At 41.9% G+C, this 25,259-nt stretch overlaps 1 protein-coding gene across 4 annotated transcripts in view; it reads left to right on the top strand.

Moving 5' to 3' along the window:
• RNF19A (ring finger protein 19A, RBR E3 ubiquitin protein ligase) overlaps positions 1–25,259 on the top strand; it is a 139,179-nt gene that overhangs the window by 107,893 nt on the left and 6,027 nt on the right. For all 4 annotated transcript variants that reach the window (XM_073632039.1, XM_073632040.1, XM_073632041.1 and 1 more), the window contains 6 exons: positions 659–867; positions 2,987–3,131; positions 8,670–8,832; positions 14,048–14,162; positions 14,765–14,926; positions 18,604–18,817. In XM_073632039.1, coding sequence (XP_073488140.1) covers positions 659–867; positions 2,987–3,131; positions 8,670–8,832; positions 14,048–14,162; positions 14,765–14,926; positions 18,604–18,817 — 1,008 coding nt within the window. The remainder of the gene's footprint in view (positions 1–658; positions 868–2,986; positions 3,132–8,669; positions 8,833–14,047; positions 14,163–14,764; positions 14,927–18,603; positions 18,818–25,259) is intronic.

Raw genomic sequence — 25,259 nt, 5'->3', positions numbered from 1 at the left:
TTTAGCATTTGACAACCATTGGAGACTTTGAAGATCATTCAGAGTTTATTGATGGGTGCATTTATCCTGAAGTTGACCTCGACCTGAACTACATTTGACCGCCTCCTAAGCTGCATTTGCATGCCCATTGACCTTTATGTGAAGATGTGCAGCAGTTCTGACACAAAAGCCCATTGACAAAGACCGTAATGATGTTTATGTATATCAGGGGTCTTCAAACTTTCTAAACAAAAGGCCAGTTTATTTTCCTTCATACTTTTAGGGGGGCTGGACTGTGGCCAGTGGGAGTGGAAATTGTCCTGGCATCAGTGGGAGTAAACATTGGTACTAAAGGGAGGAGTAGTGCCCCATCATTGGGAGGAACAGTGGCCCATTGTTGGTTTTAGTGGGAGAAATGGTGGCCCATTGTTGGTGTCAGTGGGAGAAATGGTGGCCCATTATTGGTGTCAGTGGGAGAAATGGTGGCCCATTGTTTGTGTTAGTGGGAGAAATGGTGGCCCATTATTGATGTCAACTGACAGAATAGTGTCTCGTATCACTGGGAGGAATGGTGCCCAAAGGGCCGCAGTTTGGAGACTGCTGATGTAGATGTATGCATTCTTGCATAACTTTTACCTTTTGGTAGTTGCTCCTGACCCTTCTGCTTTTTTTCTTCCAGGTATGCCGTCATCGCTTTTGGCTGTGCCAGCTGCCCAAAGTTGACATGTGGTCGTGATGGCTGTGGAACAGAGTTCTGCTACCACTGCAAACAGATCTGGCACCCTAACCAGACATGTGACGCTGCACGCCAGGAACGAGCTCAAAGCTTACGCCTGAGGACAATCCGCTCGTCATCTCTCAGTTACAGCCAAGAATCAGGAGCTGCAGGTATCTCCTCCATAGGTTTTTTTTTTTTATCATGACCAAGTAATTGCCTTAGAAGATTGCAGTTCTTCCAGGAACGTCTGAAATGAGATCAGTTCTTTATATAGGATCGTTTCATACAATGACTTTCTTTGTCAGTTTTCTTTGCTTTCCCTGTGAATGTAAACGTTTCTGATAATCGACTTGGTGGCAGGCAGTGTAAAGTTATCTCGTTATTGCACATCATTCTGGTACAGAGCCCAGAATACCAGCACAATCTTCCTTCTGTAAGATATCTGTGTTTGGATGGTACTTGGACACTCGTAGGTTGCAGAAGCTCATTCGATGCACCCTGCATATTACTTATTGTGTGTTACTGTCGGTTGGATGAACAATAATTACAGTTTATTCTGCATAAAGCAAGAAAGACGACTTGGCATGAAAAAAGCAAGGCAAGGCAACACAAAAACATACTGCATTTTATTTGCTTCTGAGTCTAGCGCCATTGATATAAACTGAAAAGCTGACCAAGCATATTATGCACATTTTTCATGCATTTACTCATTTTTCCCTGCATAATATATAAATTATTGTGTTGATGGGAACAACTTTGCCTGCTGTACTCTTCACCGTTCTGCCATAACAGTGAATAGAGGGTTAATTAATTAGGTAAAGTCAAGTTGTTTGGTTGTTAAGTGGTTACAGCATTTAAGCAGGCCATAGATGGTTCGAATCTCGGCCAATTCAGCAGGGACCTTCTGAGATTCGAACCATCTATGGGCAGGCTGATTGTACCCAATTCGATTGTTGTACATCTTACAACTAGGCTGTTGGAATTTTCATGCGATTATTGCCAGCGACTGTAGCCCGTAGCAATAATTGCTGTGTTCTCCCGGCAGGGACGGCTCCCCTTCATCAGAATACAATAGCTCCACTGGAGGGATTCACAGTCTGGGTTGCTGGGAAAATCGAGCAATTGTCTCTTCTTCAATCTGTGGTTGCAGGAAAGAAAATCACATCGTCTATGGCCAGCTTTAGTTCCTTATGATACTGTTAGAATTAAATGTTTTTTTTTTGTTTTTTTTTCCATTGTGTTGAATTTTTCCAGATACCAGTTTACCAGCCTCGTTACACCCTAGTACCTTTTTCCGGTCAGCTGCTTCACTTTTCATAAAAAAGTTTTGTTAGGACTTCTGTAAGGTTTTATTGCAGTTTGTGACTCCAATGGAGAGATTCCCTCCCTCTTTCACTTCTGTGACACCAGGATAGGAATGGAGGGGAAATCTCAGACATCTATAAAAATCTAGCAGATGTTATAACCTTTCCCTGTGCTATCCAACACTAAAACATAAAAAGTCTGATACTGCTAAGCAAAGCTGAGTGGTCATGTCAGGACACCCAATAGAGAAAAAGAAAAGCCCATATAATAGACAATAGGGTTGTGATTTACTAAAACTGGATCACTCAGAATCTGATACAACCATGCATGGTAGCCAATCGGCTTCTAACTTCAGCTTGTTCAATTGAGATTTGACAAAAAAAAAAAAAAAAATGGAAGCTGATTGGTTTCATTGCAGAGCTGCACCAGATTTTGCACTCTCCAGATTTAGTAATTCAATCCCAATGCATATTTTCTTTTTTTCTCTAAGGCTAGGTTCACACTATTGGGGGGTGGTCGCGGATGAGGGAATTGCACCTGTACCCACACTTGCAACCACCTGCTGCCAAAACGTGCTGCTCTTTAAAAACACATGAGGCTGCCATTCATTCTTAATGGTACACCCATGCATCTAAAAACACAGCATGTTTGTGGGTGGAGGAACCGCAGGGAACTGACATGGTGCAGAAGCACCTTGCGGTTTCCAAAATGCTGCAGAAACCTTTTTCCTGCACAAAACACATGCACAGAGGTTCGTTCAAATTAATGGGCTGCCATGTCCGCTCCAACCAAGCCGTAAACTGATTTATTAACAATATACCCAGTCACAACTTTACTTTAAAAATAACATAATCTCATTGCTGTGGCTTTGTCGACACTGTTCAGCCTGAGGAATTAAAATGGAAGTGTGTATGGCTAGTGTCATAGGTCCTAGGTTTTGATGTAACATGGACTTTTTTTTTTTTTTTGTTTTCTCTCAACTAGCGGATGACATTAAACCGTGCCCAAGATGTGCTGCTTATATCATAAAAATGAACGATGGGAGCTGTAACCACATGACGTGCGCAGTGTGCGGCTGTGAGTTCTGCTGGCTCTGTATGAAAGAGATCTCAGACCTGCATTATCTAAGGTGAGTACAGATGGATCCCATAATGCCGCATCCACACATCACATTTTTTATGGTCTGCCTAGGAAGGAAAAAAGGGTAAGATGGAATACTTTGCGATTTAAGAATGATCAAAAACAAGCCAAAGGCCTTATTGTTAATGGCAACAGGTTTGGTATTAAACATGCCTGTGCTTAGTGCCAACTTTACCTATATCCATAAAATAAACATAACAACCATCTTTCTTTTTCTTTTCTTTACGTTATGGCTCCATTCGCACCCATGCTGTTTTGTATGCTGACAATATTGGAACGAAGTGATTACTGTTTGGAGAAATCTTGTTGCGGTGTGCGCCACTTTCTGTTCCTGTATTCATGGTGGCGACCTGCAGGAGAGAGCTTTGTCGGATCTCATCTATCACTTGCCTTGGTTTGCTTCAATTGTTTCCCAGATTGAAACTGGTGCCATTGAAGACGATGGGCTGTGACTTTGTCGTGCAAAGAACACATAGTCACATGACAAGTCGCAGCCCATTGCCGCACAAGTTAGTGTGAACGGAGCCTTATATTTAAAGTAATTTTTTTATATAACATAACAAAACCGAGTCTCATTGTTGATGTCAGATTGATGTGTTCTGCGGACCTAGCCTCTTCTTTTTGGTTGCTTGGAAATGCTGCTCAGTGCAATATCTGGTGAATTTATTCTAAATAACAAATAGTACCATTACTGTTGCCTAATCTCAGAAAAAGTAGTTTTAGTTTATAGTTTATTTTGAAACATGATAAAAAAAACTTACAAAATAAATAAAATCATCATTTAGTAGCAGACAATCGCAAAACTAGTTACAAGAGAAGACAAAAAAAAAATATATAAAAAAATGTAGTTTACAGATCCGAAAAGGAGTGGGAAGAAGTACCATCTTATCTAATGCAACCCCTTCTCCATAATTTAATAATAAATTATTCAATGTCCCATCGCTATAAATTCATACAATAAATAATTCAAATATAATATACTGATTACTAATCTAAATAAACTACACAATCATACAACATACATGCATACAACAAAAATGCAAAAAAAATTAAATCAATAAGAATATTTATTTGTCATCGTTTATGACAGAAATATATTACAACAAGTATAAAGAAAATCCAAAAGTAAAAAGTCATAAATATCCATCACATATTTAATCACTACTGTCCAAACCACTAGAACTCATATACTGGTAAGAAGAAAAAAAAAAACATTACCCTTTTTATTTATAGAGGAAAGAATGTCTTACAGGTTTATGTATTTAGAGAATGTTGGTGAGTTGAATTTTTTTGCACGAAGAGCAACAAAACAAAAATATTTCACATAATCAACTTGCTTTTTAGATTGCTTGTCTAGAGGGAGTCTGAAAAGGCCAAAGTGTGCTCATAGATATGCAATCTTTTCCCAACTGTGTTGCTATTGGTTAGATTAGGCAATGATAGCTATATCTAAAACTCTTATAAGAGAATTATGACTTTCCAAAAAAAACATTTATACTCACCTTGGTAGGGCTCCCACCGGCTCTGCAGTGAAAACTGAGCAACCAAACACCGCTGATTACTCAGTTCTCCCCTCTGCTCTGAGAGCCATGAATGTCAGTCATCAGCTTTCTGCTTTCCCCTCCAGCCCTCATTGGACTGCTGGGCTTAGGAGGGGCTGGGAGGGGCTGGCTCAAGCTCTCGGCAGATCACTGAGGCTGAACCAGGTGGCGATCCAGGCTTCTGGGTGGATAAAGACCATATGGTTGGGATCTTTTCAGAGCCTGGACCGGCTCTGTGACGTCAGCCTGCTGTCGGCTAAAAACAGATCACAGGAGTGCAGAATAAACTGCATACCTGTGATCCATAGGAGAAGTCTGGGCAAAAAAAGCATTGGCTATACTTCTCCTTTAAGATTGGTAAAATGCCCTTTAAACATGCATACATACAAACTGACATATAAATATGAAAAATAAAATTATCTTATTTTTTCCCCACATAATGTTGAACTCCATATAAAAGACTAACAATAATGCAGCTCATTAATATATCATTACATTTATTTATTTTTTTCCCCAAGGAGTGTAACAGAATGTGAGTTGGCATCAATCTCTTGCAGTCCTGTGGAGTAGAGCTCACATTGGGGAACGAAAAAGGAGCAGACAGAGTGCTAATCATATGTGTCGTAGTACTGACGTGCTAACAAGGGACATTCTGATAGGAGGAGAAAGCAGAGTGGCAGAGAGAAGCTTATTTATCTACCTCCTATTCTCTCGCTCTCCAGTCATAGCCTGGGGAGGGGCTAGCTAAACAAAAATGGCAACCACTCCAATTTATTATTAATATTGTTATTATATAGGATTTATATAGTACCAACAGTTTGCTCAGAGCTATACAAGGTTAGGGCAGACAGTTAATTAAATTTAATAGAGGAGGAATCAGAGGGCCCTGCTCATTGGCGATCACAATCTAGGAGATTTAGAACAAGCTTTTAGAATACGTTGCACATGAAAGGGTTTTGCACGGAGCAGACAAGTTCTGCCGGTAAGCGTGCTCAGTTTTTCCCAGCACACTTACAAACTAACCAGCAAAAAAAAAAAAAAAATGGGAGGTACAAGACTTGTAACTGCACGAAAAATCTGCTAGGCAGAACTGTGCTGTGTGGCAGAGCTTTTACGTTTAGCTTTGAGGCATAAAACAGTGATTATAGGCAGCTTGGGGTAAAAAAAAAAAAAAAAAGCGTGTTTTTTCTTTTCACAATGCTGTCACCTTTTAATAAGTCCTTGTCCTCTCTGTATAATGGCAGCCACCTTTTATGGGCTGACACTTGGCAGCTCTTGTTTATAGCATTTGCTCTGCTGTGTCCTGTAAGACAATTACGGCTTTGGAGGCTCAGAATAGAAATTGTAAAATGCGGCGACTATTTTCAGACTGTGTGTTTTGTCACGAGTTCAAAGTCAGCCACCCAAGATTTCATCTTCAGACATCGCAAGAATGCAATTTTGTATATTTGCTGCCTGTTCTTTTGAAATGAAGGAGTCCTAAAATGTAAGAGCTGAAGGATTCGTAAATTCTTTGGGGTGATATTTCAGCAATGAAGTTCCAACATTTATGGCCGGTTCACGCATCTAAATCACACACGTGCAGTTCGGTGTGATGCGATTTCAGGCTATTCATTTTGAATGGGCTAAAATCGCACCGCACCAAACTTAGTGCACTCACTGTAACCAGATCGCATAATACAAATGTACCACGCAGTCCGGTGTGGGCAAACGCACTGCGTTTGGGGTGTCGCTAATGTTTTATTGACACCCGCTGCAGATCACAAATGTAGGTTGCGGGTTGAATTGCACAGGAATACACAGCGGGTTCCTGTGTGATTCAGATGTGGGCATGGTGTGAACTGGCCCTAAAGGATAATTTTATTTTTTGTAAAAAAAAAAAATAATAATAAATGCACATCTTTTTGCAGGTAAAAAAAAATGTGCATTTATTATTTTTTTAAATTTCAGCCTGTAACTCAGAATGCAGGTGCAATGCCTGGATCCTGGAGACTTTCTAAGTATATTGTCTGCACAATGTACTTATAGTCCATTCATTCACAGGTTGAAAATGTAACATGTTCCCAAAGGTGAACTTATCCCTTCATTTTGGGCAGAGTCGGCCCCTAATAAAAAAATGTCCTTTTTTTTTTTTTAATAGCACGTAAGTGCTCCATGTTGTCTTTTTGCCAAGTGGTTTGTTTTTCCCCTTTTCTAAAGCCATAGATAAAAAAAAAAAAAACATTTAGATTAGCTGTGCTGAGAAAAGATGTCGGCAGCCATTGCTGACCACCTCCTGAGAATTCTAGATATCTAAACAAAAAAAAAATCTAGAGGGGAATGCTTAGAATTCAGACCGTTCGTTTGGAAAACTTCAACCAGTTTTCTATTGTTTAGCATGAATGCTCTCTCCCTGTAGCTAAAGTTCTATAGTCTCTAAGAAGTTTGCAGGACCATATTTATTCACTGTGTTATATTTGTAGAAGTACTAACATGTCTGTGCTAAGCAGAACAAAGGAGATTTTGAAGGTCAGATTGCTGTTTGAAAACTGCCAGAAGTCACTTGTGCCTGGCCTGTGTGTACAATCCATTATCCAGTTGTTTTCTACTTATTAGAGTGAATTTTTGCCAAGAGAAATATTGGGCAGCCATTGCTGACCTCTCCTAACAATGCTAGTTGTTTGGCTGCCATGTTGATTCAGTAGCTTTAGTACTCTGACAACAAACGGGTATGCAGATCAGGAGATTGACCTTACTGGCTGCATGCTTGCCTGAGACCAGTCAAACGAAGAAAGTATTTAAGATAGATTCGTGTTTCTCAACATTTTTCAGTCATGGCACCCTTTACAAGTATGCAAAATTTTTAGGTCTAAACAGTAAGAAATCTAAATGTTACTTATTGATGGGAAACTGAGCCTACAATGATGCACACAGCCACCTTAATGAAATTAAATTCCCATTGAAAACCTTCTTGTCAGAGTACGCCTATCACGTCAGAGGTCCCTGCATGCCACCTGTCCTGGATCAGCATCATGAGTTGTGATGGTGCGGGCAGGTCGTCCACTAACACCCCAGTGATGACTGCCCTAGAATGTCATTGGTGGTTATGGTGCTGGTGACTGGCATCCTGCACCATGGCAACTCATGAAGCTCATCCATGGCAAACTGGGTCCTGTACTCATGGCGCCCTAGGGGAACCCAAACTGCTTCCTGGTTGAGAAACACGGATATAGAGAGCCGGGCAACTAGTAATTTTAGGATATCAGCATTGGCTGTCTACATATTTCACATGGTTAAGATTTGCTTTAAGGACCTACATTAACCACTTACGTACCGCCTGCCTGCAAATGTACTGTGGAGGGGTGGCCTGCAAAGGCCATTCCAGTATATATAACATAGTTTGTAGACACTATAACTTTAACGCAAACCATTCAATATACACTTTTTGCGTTTTTTTTTTTTTTTTTTGTTTGTTTTTTACCAAAGACATGTAGCGGAATACATTTTGGCCTAAATTTATGAAGAAGTTAGATTTTTTTTTTCCATTATTTTTATTATTATTATTGGATATGTTTTATAGCAGAAAGTAAAAAAAAAATGTTTTTTTTTTCTTCAGAATCTTCAATTTTTTTTATTTATAAATGAAAAAAATAAAAAAATCTGTGTTGATCAAATACCACGAAAAGAAAGCTCTAATTTAGTTTGGGTACAGTGTTGCATGACACTGTAATTACCAGTTAAAGTAGCATAGTGCCAAATGGCAAAAAATGGCCTGATTGCGAAGGGGGTAAAACTTTCCAGAGCTCAAGTGGTTAAACATGGTACCTTTGTGTAAAAGTACTAGCAGTAGCATGAAAGCTTTTACGTATCGTTCCTGAGTTGTTGATGTATTTAAAGTGAAAATGGTTTTCATGCTAAGATATTATGATTACAAGTATCTAGTACTTCTTTTTCAGTCCCCTACTTCTGGCTGCTGTAATCACACTTGTCATTGTTGTGTCCCTCAGCCCTTCAGGATGTACCTTTTGGGGGAAGAAGCCATGGAGTAGGAAGAAGAAGATTCTTTGGCAGCTGGGAACGCTTGTTGGGGCCCCTGTAGGCATTGCCTTAATAGCTGGGATCGCCATTCCTGCAATGATCATCGGGATACCGGTGTATGTGGGACGGAAGGTAAATACTATTATCTTGGTTGTACAGCTGTATATTGTGCGAGTTGCATGTATAGAATCACTCGCCAAGGCAAAGGGTAGTAATCTGTTGCAGCCCATCAGTATTCAAATGACAGCTGCCATTTTCCAAGGTGGGTCTAACTCAAATATGAACAAACCATTCTTAATGGATAAGTTAACCTTTAAAAAAAAAAAAAAAAAAGTGCACGCTTTTTGCAGGTAAAAAAAAGTGCATTTATTTATTTTAGGAGCCTGTAAAGCATTGCACCCTCGATCAGCAGATTGTGGGTGAAGTGTAAGGCTCCTGCAGACTGTCTTTGTAGCTGTCTGCCTGTACCTCTGATATGGGCACGCAGCTACTGAATGACAGGAAACTTAATGAACTACAAGAGCGTTCATCAGTGCCCTGGTAGTTCATTGAGAACTACAAGCCGTCGCCACAATGGATTATGGTAATTGTAGTTCATCCACAGAACTCTGAATGAATGACGCGGCCTTGTTGGGGATAAATTGTGACCGCAAGTGTGGGTAAAAGATCCCTGGCCCAATGTCACGGAGGGGGGAGAGGAGGGGGAGGCAGTTGCTAAACATGTTACACCTTAAATACCGGTAAAACATGTAACCCTTTAACTCTCAAGTTCATGGTTTAACATTATTTTCCTGTATGATATTTTCTGTGTTCTCCACATTCTCAGCTATACACTTAAAGTGAATGTATAGCTAAAAACATTTTTATGTTGGCTAGAGTAAAAAATTGTTGAAACCCCTGGTTTTTTTTTTTGTTTTTTTTGTTTTTTGCACATTCGGGTGATTTCCCTTGCGCTTCCAGGACAGGAAGTGAACAGAAGGTGAGGGAAATTTTCCACTTGTTAGAGGTCCCTGGAACAGATGTCACCTTTAGTGACAACTCTAAAATTTAGACATTTTGATACTGCCTGCCGCACTTGCCTATTGTGGAGAAGTGTGAGCTTGGCCTAACCTCACTGTAACTGCTAGTCATGCCGCAGTATCTGCCGTAGAGGGATGGGACTTGGTGTGACTGACCATGATGCAGCTTGGTGGGAGTAACTGGAGGCAATGCTGAAAAAGGCTGACAACATTGTGTGGAACTGAAACCGCTGCATATAATGTTGTAACTCTAACAGGAAGTGAGGTCAGCATAATGAAACCGGCTCAATAGGTATGTTTAGTGCTAACGCTGTGGGTAAAAGTAGAAAGCACTTTGTTCATTAAAGTGAAGACATCTTAGTTCGATTTTCATTTTTGACTTTACATACACTTCTAACACTTCTATAAGTTTGTTTTTTATTGTACCAAAGTTACACTTTGCCAGCTGACAGATTCCAAGGGGGCAGATAGTCTGTTTCCCCCAGAAGAGCTCCAACAAGGGGATGTAATGTATAGAGACTGATTATTGCCCCATTCTTCAAAATCACAGCTCTTGTTCAGCAGCTGGTCCTCTAATCTTTATAGGTACCTTTTACTCTCCTATCCATATGTACAGACAGGTGCACCCTTAAGTTCTCATTCAAAGGGGGCATACTACAGTGTAAGCCTGTGTGAGGGCTGTGCTTACCCGCTCAGGTGTTCAGGCAGTCCCAATTATGTCAATAGGGACACTGCCGCTGCTCCCAATTTGATATCCATGCGTGTGCACAAGCCTGAATGCACTCTGTCAGTTTGGGAGCACTGGCTGTGCCCGTGTGGCTGCTGCGTTACAATTGACATCAGTGGGGATGCATGGCACACCCACGCATCCATCCACATGTCGGTAAACTCGGCCCTCGCACGGGCATACACTGTAGTACACCCCATGTGAATGGCGTGAATATGTCTTCTAGTACAAGTAAAAAGTGATTCAGTATTTCCTATAGGTCATATTCCACGCAACATTCCGGAGCGTTAACTGATAAGATGTACAAAGACCATTAACATAATAATGTGCTTATCAGCAGGAAGTTCACAAATTTCTGAGAATACCACAGAGTTTCATCACACACTGCACAAAGTACTTTCAAATGCTATTTAGAATATTATGCTGTTTATTTAATGTCTTGTACTGAAGTGTATGTATGTATTTGTAGCCATATGCCTTTCTCACCACCTCATTCACACAGGCAAAGGCTTGTTTGACTGCATGGGATGCACAGTTGTTTGTGCATCCCTGTGCAGGCAGTCCCATTCGTGTCAATTGGGATGCTCCTAATTTGACAGCCAGCAGGGCATGGGTGCATGGCCCCGAATGCACACTGTCTGCGTCCAGGGCCGCACACCTGCACTCCCACGGTGGTCCAATTGGAAGCAGTGGCGGTGCCCATGCAGTTGCTGCATCCCAATTGACATGAATGGGAATATACCTGTGGGCAAGCACAGCCCTCACACGGGTATATGCTATAGTACGCCTGTGTGAACAAGGGCCTCTATTTGGTCACTAGATGTTTTAAAAGAATGAATGAATGTAGGTACGTTCCAGGGTGGACAGGAGGCAGAATGTAAAAAAGAACCTGCCAATGCATCCTGATTTACAGCAGTGCTTGGGAGCTGTTATTGACCGGGTTCCCCCAAACTTAGATAGTCTCTACTTTTTATTCTGAGTTGTTGTGCTCTGTTTTTTGCTTTAGGCAGCAATGACAATGTATGTGTTCATAGTTGTGAAAGTTAAAATATGATTAAGAACCCATCAAGCACTATGTGGCCTGATGTGTTTAATTTGGGAATATAAGGGCCCTTTAAAAATGCAGTCAGCAGGGTGAGAAGGACCTTAGTTCTGATGCTAAAGGCCCAATGAGTGGGTGTTACTTTGTAATGAAATCCACCCTGGTGTTGGGAAATCTTTATCTTCAGTTGTTTCCTCATTGTACATCGCTTGGTACCTGTTGAGTAAGAAACAAGGAGTGTCCTTGCCTTTTGAACTGTCAAACATTCTAACCTCTTTATGTGCAGCTATAAAAGTTTTATAAAAGCCATACCATTGGTGCTGTTTGTCTAAACGGTTCCTCTTCTGTTAAAAAAAGAAGCATGTTGTTGAGTTTAGCATATTCGATAAAGTGTAAAGACATTACACAGCAGTCAGCATGTTGGGTAGGTGCAGCATGATGTAGCGGACAGTAAGCGCACAGTCCTGATTTGCAAAGGACACTGTATTATAATAGTTCAACCCATACAAACAGGCCTGGTGGGGAAGCTCACCCGTCTGGAGCCACTTGCAACTGGGCAGCAGAGAGTCAACAGTCTGAAGACTACGGAATGCCAACAGCGTCTGCCATGAGGAGCAGCATGCAGCCTGGCTGGTCCAACCCAAAGGGGGAAGCTTCCTGAGAAGGTAGACTTAGTCCCTGCTCTCCCCCTACTCCACCGGAACCTTTTCCTATCGCTCAGCACTGTGCCTTACAGATGGGGAACCTGTCCCTACACTAGCCACTCGCATAGAGCATGCCAAATTCAGCGGTCATAGTCTTAATTAGACTCTGATTGACCCAAGATGGCCACCAGGGTCACATGGGGCTTTAGCATCCAATCTGATCACTGCCCCGACTTACCGAGAAAATCATAGAGAAACGCAGTTTCTCTCAACTGCTTCTCCCATCTGCATTGCCGCTGTGGTTGAGTGCCACCTGCAGTGGAGATTACGGACTGCACCTGCCTACAAGCAGATCTGAGCAGATACTCTTCAGAATGATGTAGTGTATTTATTCATTCAGTAAAGGGCTACAATTCAGCTAGCCATACACGGCTCAAATTTTGCCCAACTCCTGCTGAATTTTCCAAAATGTGAGCTGGCGATGGCTATGTTGGCACCACCCAACTAGACATGTCATTTAAAAATCAACTGAACTGGGTGGAAAATTGTCAAACAGTAACTGCATCCTATCCCATGCAGTTAATGTTCGGGAGGTTGTGGGTGCCATGGCTGTCTAATTTCAGTAGCCGACAGTGCAGATTTCTTCGCCCAGGCATTTGAGTGTGGGTGGGGGAAGCTAATGATTCTAGCCATGTTTGGCTACCCTTAGCTCAACCTTCTCATTGAACAGCACTAGTGACTGGCCTGGAATGTCTATTCTGCCAGTCGGTTAATTTTTCCATGTTCCTTGAACAATGGGATGTCCGCAGGAATCCATAATTTCCAAGTCTAGTAGTATCTGATCACCTCATGTATGTGAGCCTCTACTGCTTGTTTGATTCAGAAAGACAGCAGTGCCATCAGAATGGCAGTTCCCCCACCAGCTGCTTTTAGTGTTCAGCAGGAACCAGCTGAGATTTAAACCATGTATGGTCAGGCTGAATATACCTAAGTTGATCAATCAACTTGGGTACAACTAGCTTGCCGAATTTTACATGCGACTATTGCTAGTGGCTGTTATAGCCCCTAGCAATAATCAATGTGTTCTTCCAGCAGGGTCGGCTCCCTCAGCCAGGAGAACACAATGGCTGAGTGGGAGGGATTCCCCTGTCAACACTCTCCTGTTGATGGAGTAATCGAACAAACTTATTTCCTGCAACCCCTGGTTGCAGGAAAGAAATTCTCTCCATCTATGACTGGCCTTAGATTTATGGGTGGAAGTGTGTAGACTCAAGAGTTCTACAAAAGTCGATTTACATCAACCTTGGAGAGAAGTGTAGAATTGGCTACTTGGGCTAAAGGTAGGTAAAGCCTGCCCTAGACAGAGCAATTTTCCTTCCTGCACTGCCCTGTGGAGCCATTGTGTTCTCCTGGTGGGAACACAGTGATTACTGCTAGCAGCTACAGTAGCCGCTAGCAACAATCGCATGTAAAAATCCGACAGGCTAGTTGTACCCAAGTTGATCAATTAACTTGGGTACAGTCAGCCTGCCCATACATGGTTCAAATCTCGTCTGGTCCCTGCTGAACTTGCCGATTCTCGAACCGTCTATGAGCAGCTTAAGTGTTGAGCTCATTCACTTACACTCTTAGTAAATGCCGTCAAAGTACTAAAGCAGAACCTCACCCTTCCTCTTTCCAAACCAGAATGTGAAGCTGTGCCCTACTGAGAATGTTCTTAGCTGGATAAGAGGAGGTGGTGGCTGTTGGATTCTATTTTGATGGTTGACAGTTTTGAAATGATTAGAATGTTTTTTTCAGACAGTATTAATGAGACATATGAGTAGGATGTAATGTATAGAACAGCTCATATAATGGCATATGAGGTCTTTGTGTTACATTCATCTAATACTGGTATCTTGTATCTTCTCGCCAGATTCATAACCGATATGAAGGTAAAGATATTTCAAAGCACAAGAGGAACCTGGCAATAGCAGGTGGCGTCACTGTATCCGTCATTGTTTCTCCAGTTGTTGCTGCTGTAACTGTAGGTGGGTGAACTATAAAACCACATTATGACTCTACACGGTGCCTTTTAAAAGTGTGTTTTTGCCCAACACTGTCCATTTCAAGCCAAAATTGTTTTAGAATAGGGAAACTCTATGACCTCTGTCAAGTTTTTATAGCCATCTGTTGGGGGGCATTTCAATTCAGTTCCTCTTCTGGTGACCCAACAGGTAATCAGATCATCTCTGCGATGGGGACACAGATGGCAATTATACCCCGAGAGAAGTCCTCCCTGATCATTCACTACTTCTGTCTAATATGTGGCGGTTGTTGGCGTAACTGTTAATTTAGCCATAAATATTAAAATCTTATTTTATGACCTGTACAGCATCCTTTTAGATTTAGCAAAGCTGTGTAATAACCTAAAATAATCCATTTGGTTTGTATAAAGCCAGGCAGGCACTTGCTTCTACATACAATAGTTTTTGGTAGGTCTAAAAGGCCTTGTATACTTGGTCTGTAATATGTATGGCCAACTTTGGGGAATTGTAAGCTCAGGAGAACATGAACTGGTATAAAGCTGCAACGTTCCATTCAAAGTAAAGAAGAATGTCTGCTAATGTTTTTCCTTTACTTTACCCTGAAGGTATCGGTGTTCCCATTATGCTAGCCTATGTTTACGGTGTAGTTCCCATATCACTGTGCCGGAGTGGAGGGTGCGGTGTGTCAGCTGGTAATGGCAAAGGTGTCCGTATTGAATTTGATGATGAAAATGACATCAATGTCGGTGGAGTGAACACTGCTGCAGGTGAGAGCTGTGAATGTGCCATACTCTGTTTTTAAAGCTCTGATTATTTTTTTTCCTGTCTTTTAAATTTCACAGCATGCGACTCGCTTATTGCTCAATCCAAAACAGACCACGACATTTTAATAATGAGAGCTGACCATAACATTACATGGTGGATGTTTGGTCCTATGGGCAGAGGGATTTCTTTTTAAAGTGGTAGTTAACTTTCTAAACAAAAAAAAATAAAATTTCACCCTGCAAGGCAATGTCATAAAGTGACATTGTTACATTATGAGAGACTTACCTTAAAACAAAGCCCTCCAGCGGCGTGCTGTCACCGCTAACAGAGTTTCCATCTTCACCCGGTATTCCTTCTGGGTTCGCAGACTCCGACTGTCTGACTGGCAGAGCTGTGATTACGTCACTCCTGCGCATGCACCGGTGACGTCACTGTTTGCGGCACAGGGCTCTGAAGGAACGGCATTCAGAGAACATGCGCCGGTGACGTCACTGGCTGCTGCTCTGTGGAATATCTTCTACATGGTGCAGGTTTAAGAGATTTTCATTCTACCTACAGGTAAGCTTTTAATATATTACCTGTTGGTAAAGTGGTAATAAAGTCGTTTCAGCCAATTTTACCAAGTATAGAACAGGTCTTCCTCCACCTCTTCCCTTTTTTTTTTTTCCCTCCCTGTGATGTTTAAATGTCTTGGGAGTTGTTGTGTAGTTCTGCTGTGTGGATAGAATGCCATGTGATGGGGTGGATGGATTCGAGTTAGGCCAGCATATTCTGCTCCTCGTCTCCTCGTATGCATTCATGGAAAGCCTTGTATTTTCTGTAAAGAATGCAATGCTTTTGTGAATCGATTAAAGGAGAGTTAGATGTAGAATAGACGTAATTGTCAGTTACAGCTCCTTAAGTGGGGCACTATGTGTAATATCCTTCCATGGATTATTTGTATAGTGAGCATCAGTAACCTAGACATTGGATACTAATTGTTTGAGGAAACTTATTTAAATTGTGCTGTTTCAAAGAAATCTTAGAGTTAAACATTAAACATGTTGTAGGACCCACAATGATGTATTGTATGATGTATTGTCAAACATTACTAAGGAAATCTGGCATCCCCTGCTGGTGGTTCTAGTGTATGACAATTTAGCTGTACTGCTGGAAATTGCTTGGCTGCTTGCGGTGTCCTCCTGTCTATCTCCTCCCTTATAAGGAAAGATTAGAATCCTGCCTGCCACGCGAGCTTAAATAAGGCGGAGTCCCCCCACCCAGATGAAAAATGCTGCTACTTCAACTTCTAGGGAGCTGTGTAATATGACTTTATTGCAGCAGAACTTCCTGCTGTTATGTATACATGTGAACGCAAACCAATGCAAAAAAAAAAAAAAGAGTTGCTTTACATAGCATAGTTGTTAACTGCTGCCATTCTATAGTTTAAAGTCCCCCATATCCATACAGACGATTGAGAAGTTTTGATAATTGGGTAAGTGCAGCATATGATTTCTATATGGCAGCTGTCAGTTTAGGCTGTGGTTAAAGTGGTAGATTAGCACGCTTAAAATCTGTGTGTCAGGGGGCCACTGGGCAACTGTAAAGTCTTTTCATCTCTATGCTTAAAACAAAAGCATAATAAGAAATGACACATGCAGTACAGTAGATCTGTTAATTTTCTACTTCTTGTAATAGGGTGACAACATTGGTTGTTCTGCTTCTCCAGGGACAGGGTAAGATTAGGTGGACATGTAGTAAACGGCAAACAAATTAAAGGCTCACTCCATTTAGTACTTTTGAAGCAGTTAAAAACAACAGTTTTTTTTAAAAATATTTTTGAAAGAGAAGTGCTGGATATAAAAAAAACACATACTCACCTAGAGGGCTGCAGGACCGATCCGAGCTATAGCTGTCCCCCCGCTGGTTCTACACCAAGAACTAAACGATCAAAGACCACGATCGCTGAGTTTTCAGGTCCACTCTGAGCAGAGAGCAGTGTTCGTTTGTCACCAGCTTTCTGCTCTGCCCCTCCAGTGCTCTCTGAAACGCTGGGCTGTGGAGGGGACAGGAGGAGTGGCTGGCTCAGGCTCTCAGCAGTGCACTGCTGCTGGTCAGGCAATAAGGGTTAATCCCAATATTATTGTTAAGGGATCCCTACAGAGCATAATCTGGGATGTCAGCTGACAGCGGGCTTAATGCTGCTGTTGGCTGAATCTCCGTCACAGGAATGCATAACTATGTGCACTTCTGTGGCCATATTTATTCACATAGCTTAAGGGAGAAAGGTTCAATACTTGAAGTACCCCTGTCAGTATAATAGTTTATCCCAACCCGTGTAACTGTCGTTGATCAGCCTGACTGATCTTCCTGTAAAGGTGGAGAAAAATATAAACAAAGGCATGTGAAGGCAAGCTTTCCCGAAAATACTGGCCTATATTTTCAGAAAATTTAACCTATAAAGGGCATAATTTGTACCCTGTAATGTAAGGTTCCTATCCTCTCACTGTGCACTCCCTATACTAACTATGAAGGCAGCCAGATAGCTTATTGATGAAGATATCCCTTCATTATAAATTGTCCGGACTGCACAACTTGAATATTCCCTGGCAAGTGATATACAAAGTTTTTTTTTTTTTTTTTACTAAGCAAAAAAGCATTTGTACATTTTGTACATACAAAAAAAGAAACAAACAGACAAAAATGTCAATATTTAACATTTGAAAAAAAAAGTAGAACTGTTCATCAACCTGAGCTGTGTTCTTTCCACTCAGGCTGTTTACTTTGCTGGTAGGGAAACTCCACAAAGTGTCCTGTGGTCAGTTTCTCCATCCTGTTGGTGTAAGCCAGCCGGTATTTCCTTCATTCCATCTCTGAAAAATGTGTGCGGTGATCATTTTCCCGCTAACTCCCTGGACAGAACATTCTTCCTCCACCTTGTGGTTGAAAGTGGTACTGCACACAAAAAGTTACTATTTCATCCGACCACCTAGAGTAAATTACCAAAATGCGTAGTATTACGCACGTGTACACCCAACTGCTCACAGAGCAGAGTTGGCGCTGTTTGTGTCCACTCTTCTTAAGCTAAGCGGACCTGGACCTGTCATCTGTGTTCAGCGGGAGGATCAGTGGACCGATCCCCTGCTGAGCAAGTGCATTTCACCCCCGTGTGAAAGGGGCCTAAAAGTTTTGCCCATCTTTCCCCTGCTATGTAATGTTAGGTAGGGGGCTTGGGAGTTATGTATGCCATAATTAATTATTTCTGTACTGTGCTGGCAGATCTCTATCACTTGTAAACTAGCTTTGGTGGTGCATTGTATGGTAATGTACTTTCCCTCTAATTACACCTTGAAGTTGTTCAGAATAGTTTGAAGTCGTATGTATAAACCTGCTCCAAAGGAACAACTAGAAAGACCAGAAATATTTTCTTAAATAGTTTTTCGGTATGCTGCATGAATAGGAACAAACAAACATTTATTGGGCATTGAATACAAAGGTGGAAATACACTTTAATTAAAAGTTAGGCCTTGGTTGATGTTGCATCAACCATGATGCAACATCATGTAAGTTGTGCCACCCATCCACATGATTGATGGCAGTTTCTGTTCCATGTGGACATTGCAGATGGGATGGCAGGGTCAGTCTGCAGCATTAAGATGTCCTATGCTTTGCTGTAACGCTGTGTCTGTTTTTTGTTTAGATGCCACATCTGTAGCCGAGGCTCGTCATAATCCCAGTATTGGGGAAGGAAGCGTAGGAGGAATGACCGGCAGCTTGAGCGCCAGCGGAAGTCACATGGATAGGATTGGTGCAATCCGGGACAACCTGAGTGAAACCGCCAGTACCATGGCATTGGCCGGTGCCAGCATCACCGGCAGCCTTTCAGGAAGCGCCATGGTCAATTGTTTTAATCGGTAAAGTACAGTTCATCTTCCTCACACCTGCTGCTTGTGGACAACTAAGAAAAATAAAGCGTTTTGCTTCTATTACTAGATATTTGTTTCTATATAAACTGTCTTCTGTGTTAGCTAAAGATTTATTGGAAGCATTCATCTTTAATATATAAAGAGGCTACAAATCCTAAATAAATGAATAAAACTCTACAAAACACAACAGATGTCCATAAAGAATGTGTGGAACATCCAACTGAATAAATCATCCACGTGCTTCTTCAAATTAACACCACGACAGTAACACTGGGAAAAAAAACATCCTCTGTGGATGTGGTACAAACAAATGTTGCCTGAAAGACCAATTACATCTATAAAAATAAGCAAAATAAAAAAATCATTACAGTTCTTCAGTCTTATTTCAGTCAATACACATATACCCATTTTTTTCTTTTTATGTACAAATATTGTCACAATGTGCCATGGAAAAAATGGAGATAAGCCTAGCCGCAGAGAAGGAAAAAAAAAAAAAAAAGTACCATATATAGGAGGCATGAAACCTTTCACAAGGTGGACCTCGAATTCCACGTATTCGCGCTCTAAAAGTGCTGTACCTCAGCCTGTCTCCCACTGTTTTCATTTCCCTCCCCGGTCGGTGGGTAGGAAGTGAGACTTCTGTACTCATTTCTAAGAGTTTAGCTAAAGGAATGACCCAATGATCATAATGTTATCTCTCACTCACCAGCAACAAATCAGGTTTGCTGTTGCTTGCATGAGTGACTTTTGTAGCCTTGGACTTGCATCTCCTGCTGTCGTTATGGGTGAGGTTTGTTTCAAGGCTACTGACAACAAGTAATTTCCTACTTTGTATTCCATTTGATATCACCTTACAGTTTAATTTGCTAAACATCACATACATATAAAAAGTATTAGTTCTGGCACATTTGCATTGTTTGAAGATAACATGCTATTAGCTGTTATTCTCATTGAATTGACTGGAGTTCTCTGATGAAAACAAAGATTTGCTGTAGAGCAGGCATGTCCAAATTCTGGCCTGCAGGTCAAATGCGGCATGCGTTTTAGTTTAATCCGGCCCCCCTGGTAATTTGGATATATATATATATATATATATATATATATATCTCTTTTGTGGCCCCCAGATATGTACCATATTTATCGGCGCTGACTTGAAGGAGACAGGGAGGGGGCGGGATGAGTGCCGTCAGATTACATACAGGAGAATCTCCTGTTTACTCTGTGGCATCTGTAATAGGAAGTCCCGTCTCCTGGGACTTTGTGTTAACCACTTTAAGACCGGGCCTCTTTTTTAGATGTGGTGTTTACAAGTTAAAAACTTTTTTTTTTTTGCTAGAAAATTACTTAGAACCCCCAAACATTATACATTTTTTTTTCTAACATCCTAGAGAATAAAATGGCGGTCGTTGCAATACTTTGTCACACTGTATTTGCGCAGCGGTCTTACAAACGCACTTTTTAAAAAACAAAATCGTCTTTTTTGAATTAAAAAATAAGACATCAGTAAAGTTAGCCCAATTTTTTTTCATATTGTGAAAGATAATGTTACGCCGAGTAAATTGATACCCAACATGTCACGCTTCAAAATTGCGCCCGTTTGTGGAATGGCGACAAAACTTTTACCCTTAAAAATCTCCATAGGTGACATTTAAAAAATTCTACCGGTTGCATGGTTTGCGTTACAGAGGAGGTCTAGGGCTAGAATTTTTGCTTTGTAATAGAAACCTATTAAACTAGGACCTCTTAAATATGAGATCTAGGGTCAAAAAGACCTCAGATCTCATATTTACACTAAAATGCAGTAAAAAAAAAAAAAATAATAATAATTTTGTCATTTAAAAAAATTTAAAAAAATATATTGGCCCTTTTAAGAGCTATGGATGGAAGTGACATTTTGACGTCGCTTCCACCCTGCAGTGTCATGGAGACGTGTGGGGGCCATCTTCCCCTCACTTGTCTTCATGTCTGCCCAGGGGACAGACACGATCGCCTCCACCGCTGCGGAGGGCACCGGATCGGGGGGCCTCATCCCGCCACCGATAAAAGTGATCTCGCGGCAAATCCACCGCAGAGACCACTTTTATCTTGTAGCCAGCCGAAAGCAGGGACACCGGGGTTATGGCAGCTAGCTGCTGCCATAATGATATCTGTCCCCAAAGTAGGGACGTACATCGGCGTGCGGCGGTCGGCAAGTGGTTAAAGAGGCCGCCGAGTAGACAGGAGATTCTCCTGTATGTAATCTGTTGGCACTCGTCCCACCCCCTCCCTGTCCCCTCCGAGGTTGCAGATGGGCATCGATCAGGCTGCACTCATGGCAACGGTGAGGCTGCATTCATGGCCACTGACCCTTATTTTGCTTCACAGTTCTTTATTTAAAATGTACGTTTTTTTTTTTCCTGAAACTTCCCTCTTCAAGTGAAGGTGCGTGTTATATGCCGATAAATATATCCAAATAACACGCCCAAGCTCATCTCTTCACCACACACAGCCACAAAGGCAAGAGAATTCTTGTTGGGCAGTGTATTAGTGCTCGGACGAACACACTTAGACCGAACGGCCCTCCCATATGTTCACTTTATCAAATCTGTCCATCTTTGAAAAAAGTTTGGACAGCCGAGCTGTAGAGTAAGACCAGCCATACACTGTTCTAATCTCAACCAGTTCATCAGGAACCGATCAAGATTCAAACCGTGTATGGGCAGGCTGAACGTACCCAAGTTGATCGATTAAACTTGGGTCAGCATTCCAGGTTTTACCTACGATTGTCTCTAGTGGCTGCTCCACCAAGAGCAGACAACGGCTCGGCAGGAGGGATTCTCACATCAACACTGTCTGTGTTGATGGGGGAACCAAGCAAATTTCTTTCCTGCAACCACGGAATTCACTCAGTGTATGTCTGGCCCAAGACAGGCCGTAGATTATGCAATTTTCTTTCCTTCCACCACTGGTAGAAGGAAAGAAAATTGCTTGATTTTCCCATCACCATAGTCAGTGTTGATGGGGGAATGCCTCCTGCAGTGCTATGGTGTTCAGCCAGTGGGGAGCCTTCCCTGCCAGCAGGACACAATAATTGTTTCCAGCTATAGCCAGCAGCACTATTTGTTCACCCAACAGGCTGGTTGTACACAAGTCGATTGATCAATTTGTGTACAGCCACGATGCCCATACATGGCTAGAAATCCAGGCCGGTCCCTGTTAAACTGGACGAATTTCGATCCGGCTTAAAGCTGAACTTTACCTATAACAACTTGATAAAAAATAAAGTTCTTTAACAAGGAACATACATTCCACATTAATATTTATGCTACTAAAAGTAGTATGTTCTATATATTGCCTCCAGCATTGTTCCTGCTGCAATTTTGCTGAAGCCCAGAGCCCCAGAACAGCAGTAAATCTTTAGGCTGTCTGCAGATTGGCCACTACGTTTTTGACGCAGTACTGAAAAATCGAGAGCAACTGAGCATGTGCAGAGCAGGGTGAGACTGTGTATTACTGGAATTTAAACAGTATAGGCACTTATTATTCTTCTTAAATGGCTATAACAGCAAAATGGACCAGCACTCTAGCAGGATCACTAAATGATCTCACTAAAGTTCCACATTAAATGTGAGAAGTGAGTGTTCAGATAAACAAGAAAATGTTTTGTTCTTGTAGAAGTGACGGATGCACTGATTATACTGCAGTCAGACTGTTATGTTCCCGTAATGCAGGAGATCCACAGACAATGGGCAGACTAAAGACTTCACTGAGGCTCTGCCAAGTTAGTGTCGATAAACTCTCATTCTAAAAATAACATCTTAATTCAGCATACAGTACTACACCCCGTCCTATTAAAAACCTTAAATTTATTTCACATACACTATATTGTCAAAAGTATTGGGACGCCTGCCTTTACACACACACATGAACTTTAATGAGGCCCCAGTCTTTGTCCATAGGGTTCAATATTGAGTTGGCCCACCCTTTGCAGCTATAACAGCTTCAACTCTTCTGGGAAGGCTGTTCACAAGGTTTAGGAGTGTGTCTATGGGAATGTTTCACCATTCTTCCAGAAACGCATTTGTGAGGTCAGGCACTGATGATGGACGAAAAGGCCTGGCTCGCAGTCTCCACTCTAATTCATCCCAAAGGTGTTCTATCGGGTTGAGGTCAGGACTCTGTAGTTCCTTCAACCCAAACTCGCTCATCCATGTCTTTATGGACATGGGGGGAGACTTTGGGAAAGATGTTACACATTCATAGAGACTTCTAGTCTTCTTGTCTGGGTTTAGATTTGGACTGTTTTAAAAGCAGGTTATAACATTTTTATATCTTTGCTTTAGGGTAAAACAACATTGGTAGAAGGCTCAGGTCTCTTTTTTTGGAACTTTGCACAGATCTGTGGTTGGCATACATAACTATACATACAAATGGCAATGGACGACTCTATAGATTTTGAGAGCCTCGAATGTTGGAACACATATATCATAATGGATAGATTAAGGGCAGGTATGCCTGGAGGGAGCCCACCCCTGCTTTAAAGTACAGGAATGCACTGGACAGCCAGCAATAGCACAACAGCAGTGAAGGTATCCATTGTGTCCCACTAATTAACCAAAAGTATAAACAAATGGCAACCACCCCAACCTATAACTGGCCTTTACAACAAGGCGCACATGGAAGGGTGACACATGTCGAAAAACAAAGAAAAATTCCCAGCTCCCTTACCGCCAAGCCTGCGACAAACCGAAGTGTCCTGTCTAATAGTTCACGTTAAAACCAGGGATTTAGTTTGCACACATTTGCAAATACATGTGTAAGCTGCAGGGCCACTTCGCGGCACCCCAGTGTACTGCAGCCCTAACTCTATAAATTTTGAGAGCCTCCAATGATGATTTGCCAGGGGTCACCGAATCCTGAGCTGTTTCTGAAGCCGCATCGCTCTCCCAGCCTTTTTACGGCCGCCCAGCTGGGCTGTCCCTGGAACCTGTGGCCGCCTAGCTGGGCTGTTCCTGGAGCCCGCAGCCACCCATTCAGCCTCTTCACAGCCGCCCATTCATTCAGCATGGCTGGGGGCAGAGACTAGAGGTCAGCTGACTGGTGAGGAATGTGAAGGGAGAGGGGCTGGAGGAGACACTATCTCCTGATTTCAGCATATTTGTCACTGCTACGAGACACCACAAAGTCAGAGACACAGTGAGTAACACTACCTGTGATTATAGTTGCCATTAAAAGTTCCCACTACAGTTCTCAAGTCAGCAGATGACCTTGATCAAGAGCACCTAATTTGGCTGATCAGAAAAGAGGGGGAGGAACAAAGAAAAAGGGAGAGAAAGAATAAGAGAGAGAACAAGAAATACGGCTAGAGAGAGGGATGGGGAAAAAAACAAGAAATTAGAATAGAGAGAGATTAAAGGGAAAGAAAGGAGAACAAAGAGTGGTAAAATGTACCATAAGGGGTTTTAATACTGTACGAGTGGAAGGGACTCAGGGAGCGCTAAATGGTTTAGGGGCGCAAATTACTTGTCTTGCCTTGGGTACTGACAACCCATGCTACGAAAATAATTTTACTGTTAGGGGTCCCCACAACTTGGGAAATTTTATCAAGTGGTCACGGCACTAGAGAGGTTGAGAACCACTGTCTTAGTAATTTGGTTTGTTGCAGGCTGGATGGTAAGTAAGCAGGGAAATTTTCTTTGTTGTTTTTTGACATGGCAAAGAGTTGAGATTTTTGAATATGTAGTTTTCAAGTAAGAGACCTTATCAGGATTCCTGCTGTCCCAGCATGCTTGGGAGATGTGATGCAGACCAGATTACAATGAACCTGTCAGTGGTAAAACATTTAATAGTGAATTTCCTGCCCAAGAGCTAGGACCCTGTGCATTATATTGTAAACGCAAATCTTAAAGCCTGAATGAACCCCAAAACATGAACCCCCTCCTAACCCCTTCTAGCTTTTATGAGTCAAGGCTCTTCTTCAGGTGTCCATGTTACTGCATGCATGACTTGGAATCTTCCCATTGGCTGTCACAGTGGCGGGGTCCTCTCAGAATCCAAAAGAGGCGTGACATCAGCATGAGGGGACTGTTTGGGGACCTGTTGATGTGGGCAGATCTGCAGTGCTAGATTAGCAGTCCCCGTCCCCGTACCTGTAAACTGCACCAGCGAGGGACCTGCCATTCCTCTACTTTAACAATAAAAGTTTATTTAAGCGATATGTGGAGGCTGCATTATATATTTAATCTGTACTCCCCTTATATAATGGAGGGCTCAGATTTCTTTGTTGCAGAGCCAGGAAAAATTCCAGCCACATACTGCGGTGGTTCACATTGCTAATATTTATCATAAAAAACGCACATCTCAGGCAATGTTGGCAAACACAGAAGTGTGTGGCTGTTCTCAATGCATTCACTGAGATAGATAGAAAGTGTGTCCCATAGCTGGGCGCTCA

This window comes from Aquarana catesbeiana, linkage group LG05, assembly GCF_042186555.1.
Source record: "Aquarana catesbeiana isolate 2022-GZ linkage group LG05, ASM4218655v1, whole genome shotgun sequence".
Lineage (NCBI taxonomy): Eukaryota > Metazoa > Chordata > Amphibia > Anura > Ranidae > Aquarana > Aquarana catesbeiana.
The sequence above is the reverse complement of the archived record's forward strand: the minus strand, read 5'-3'. Positions and strand labels throughout refer to the sequence as shown.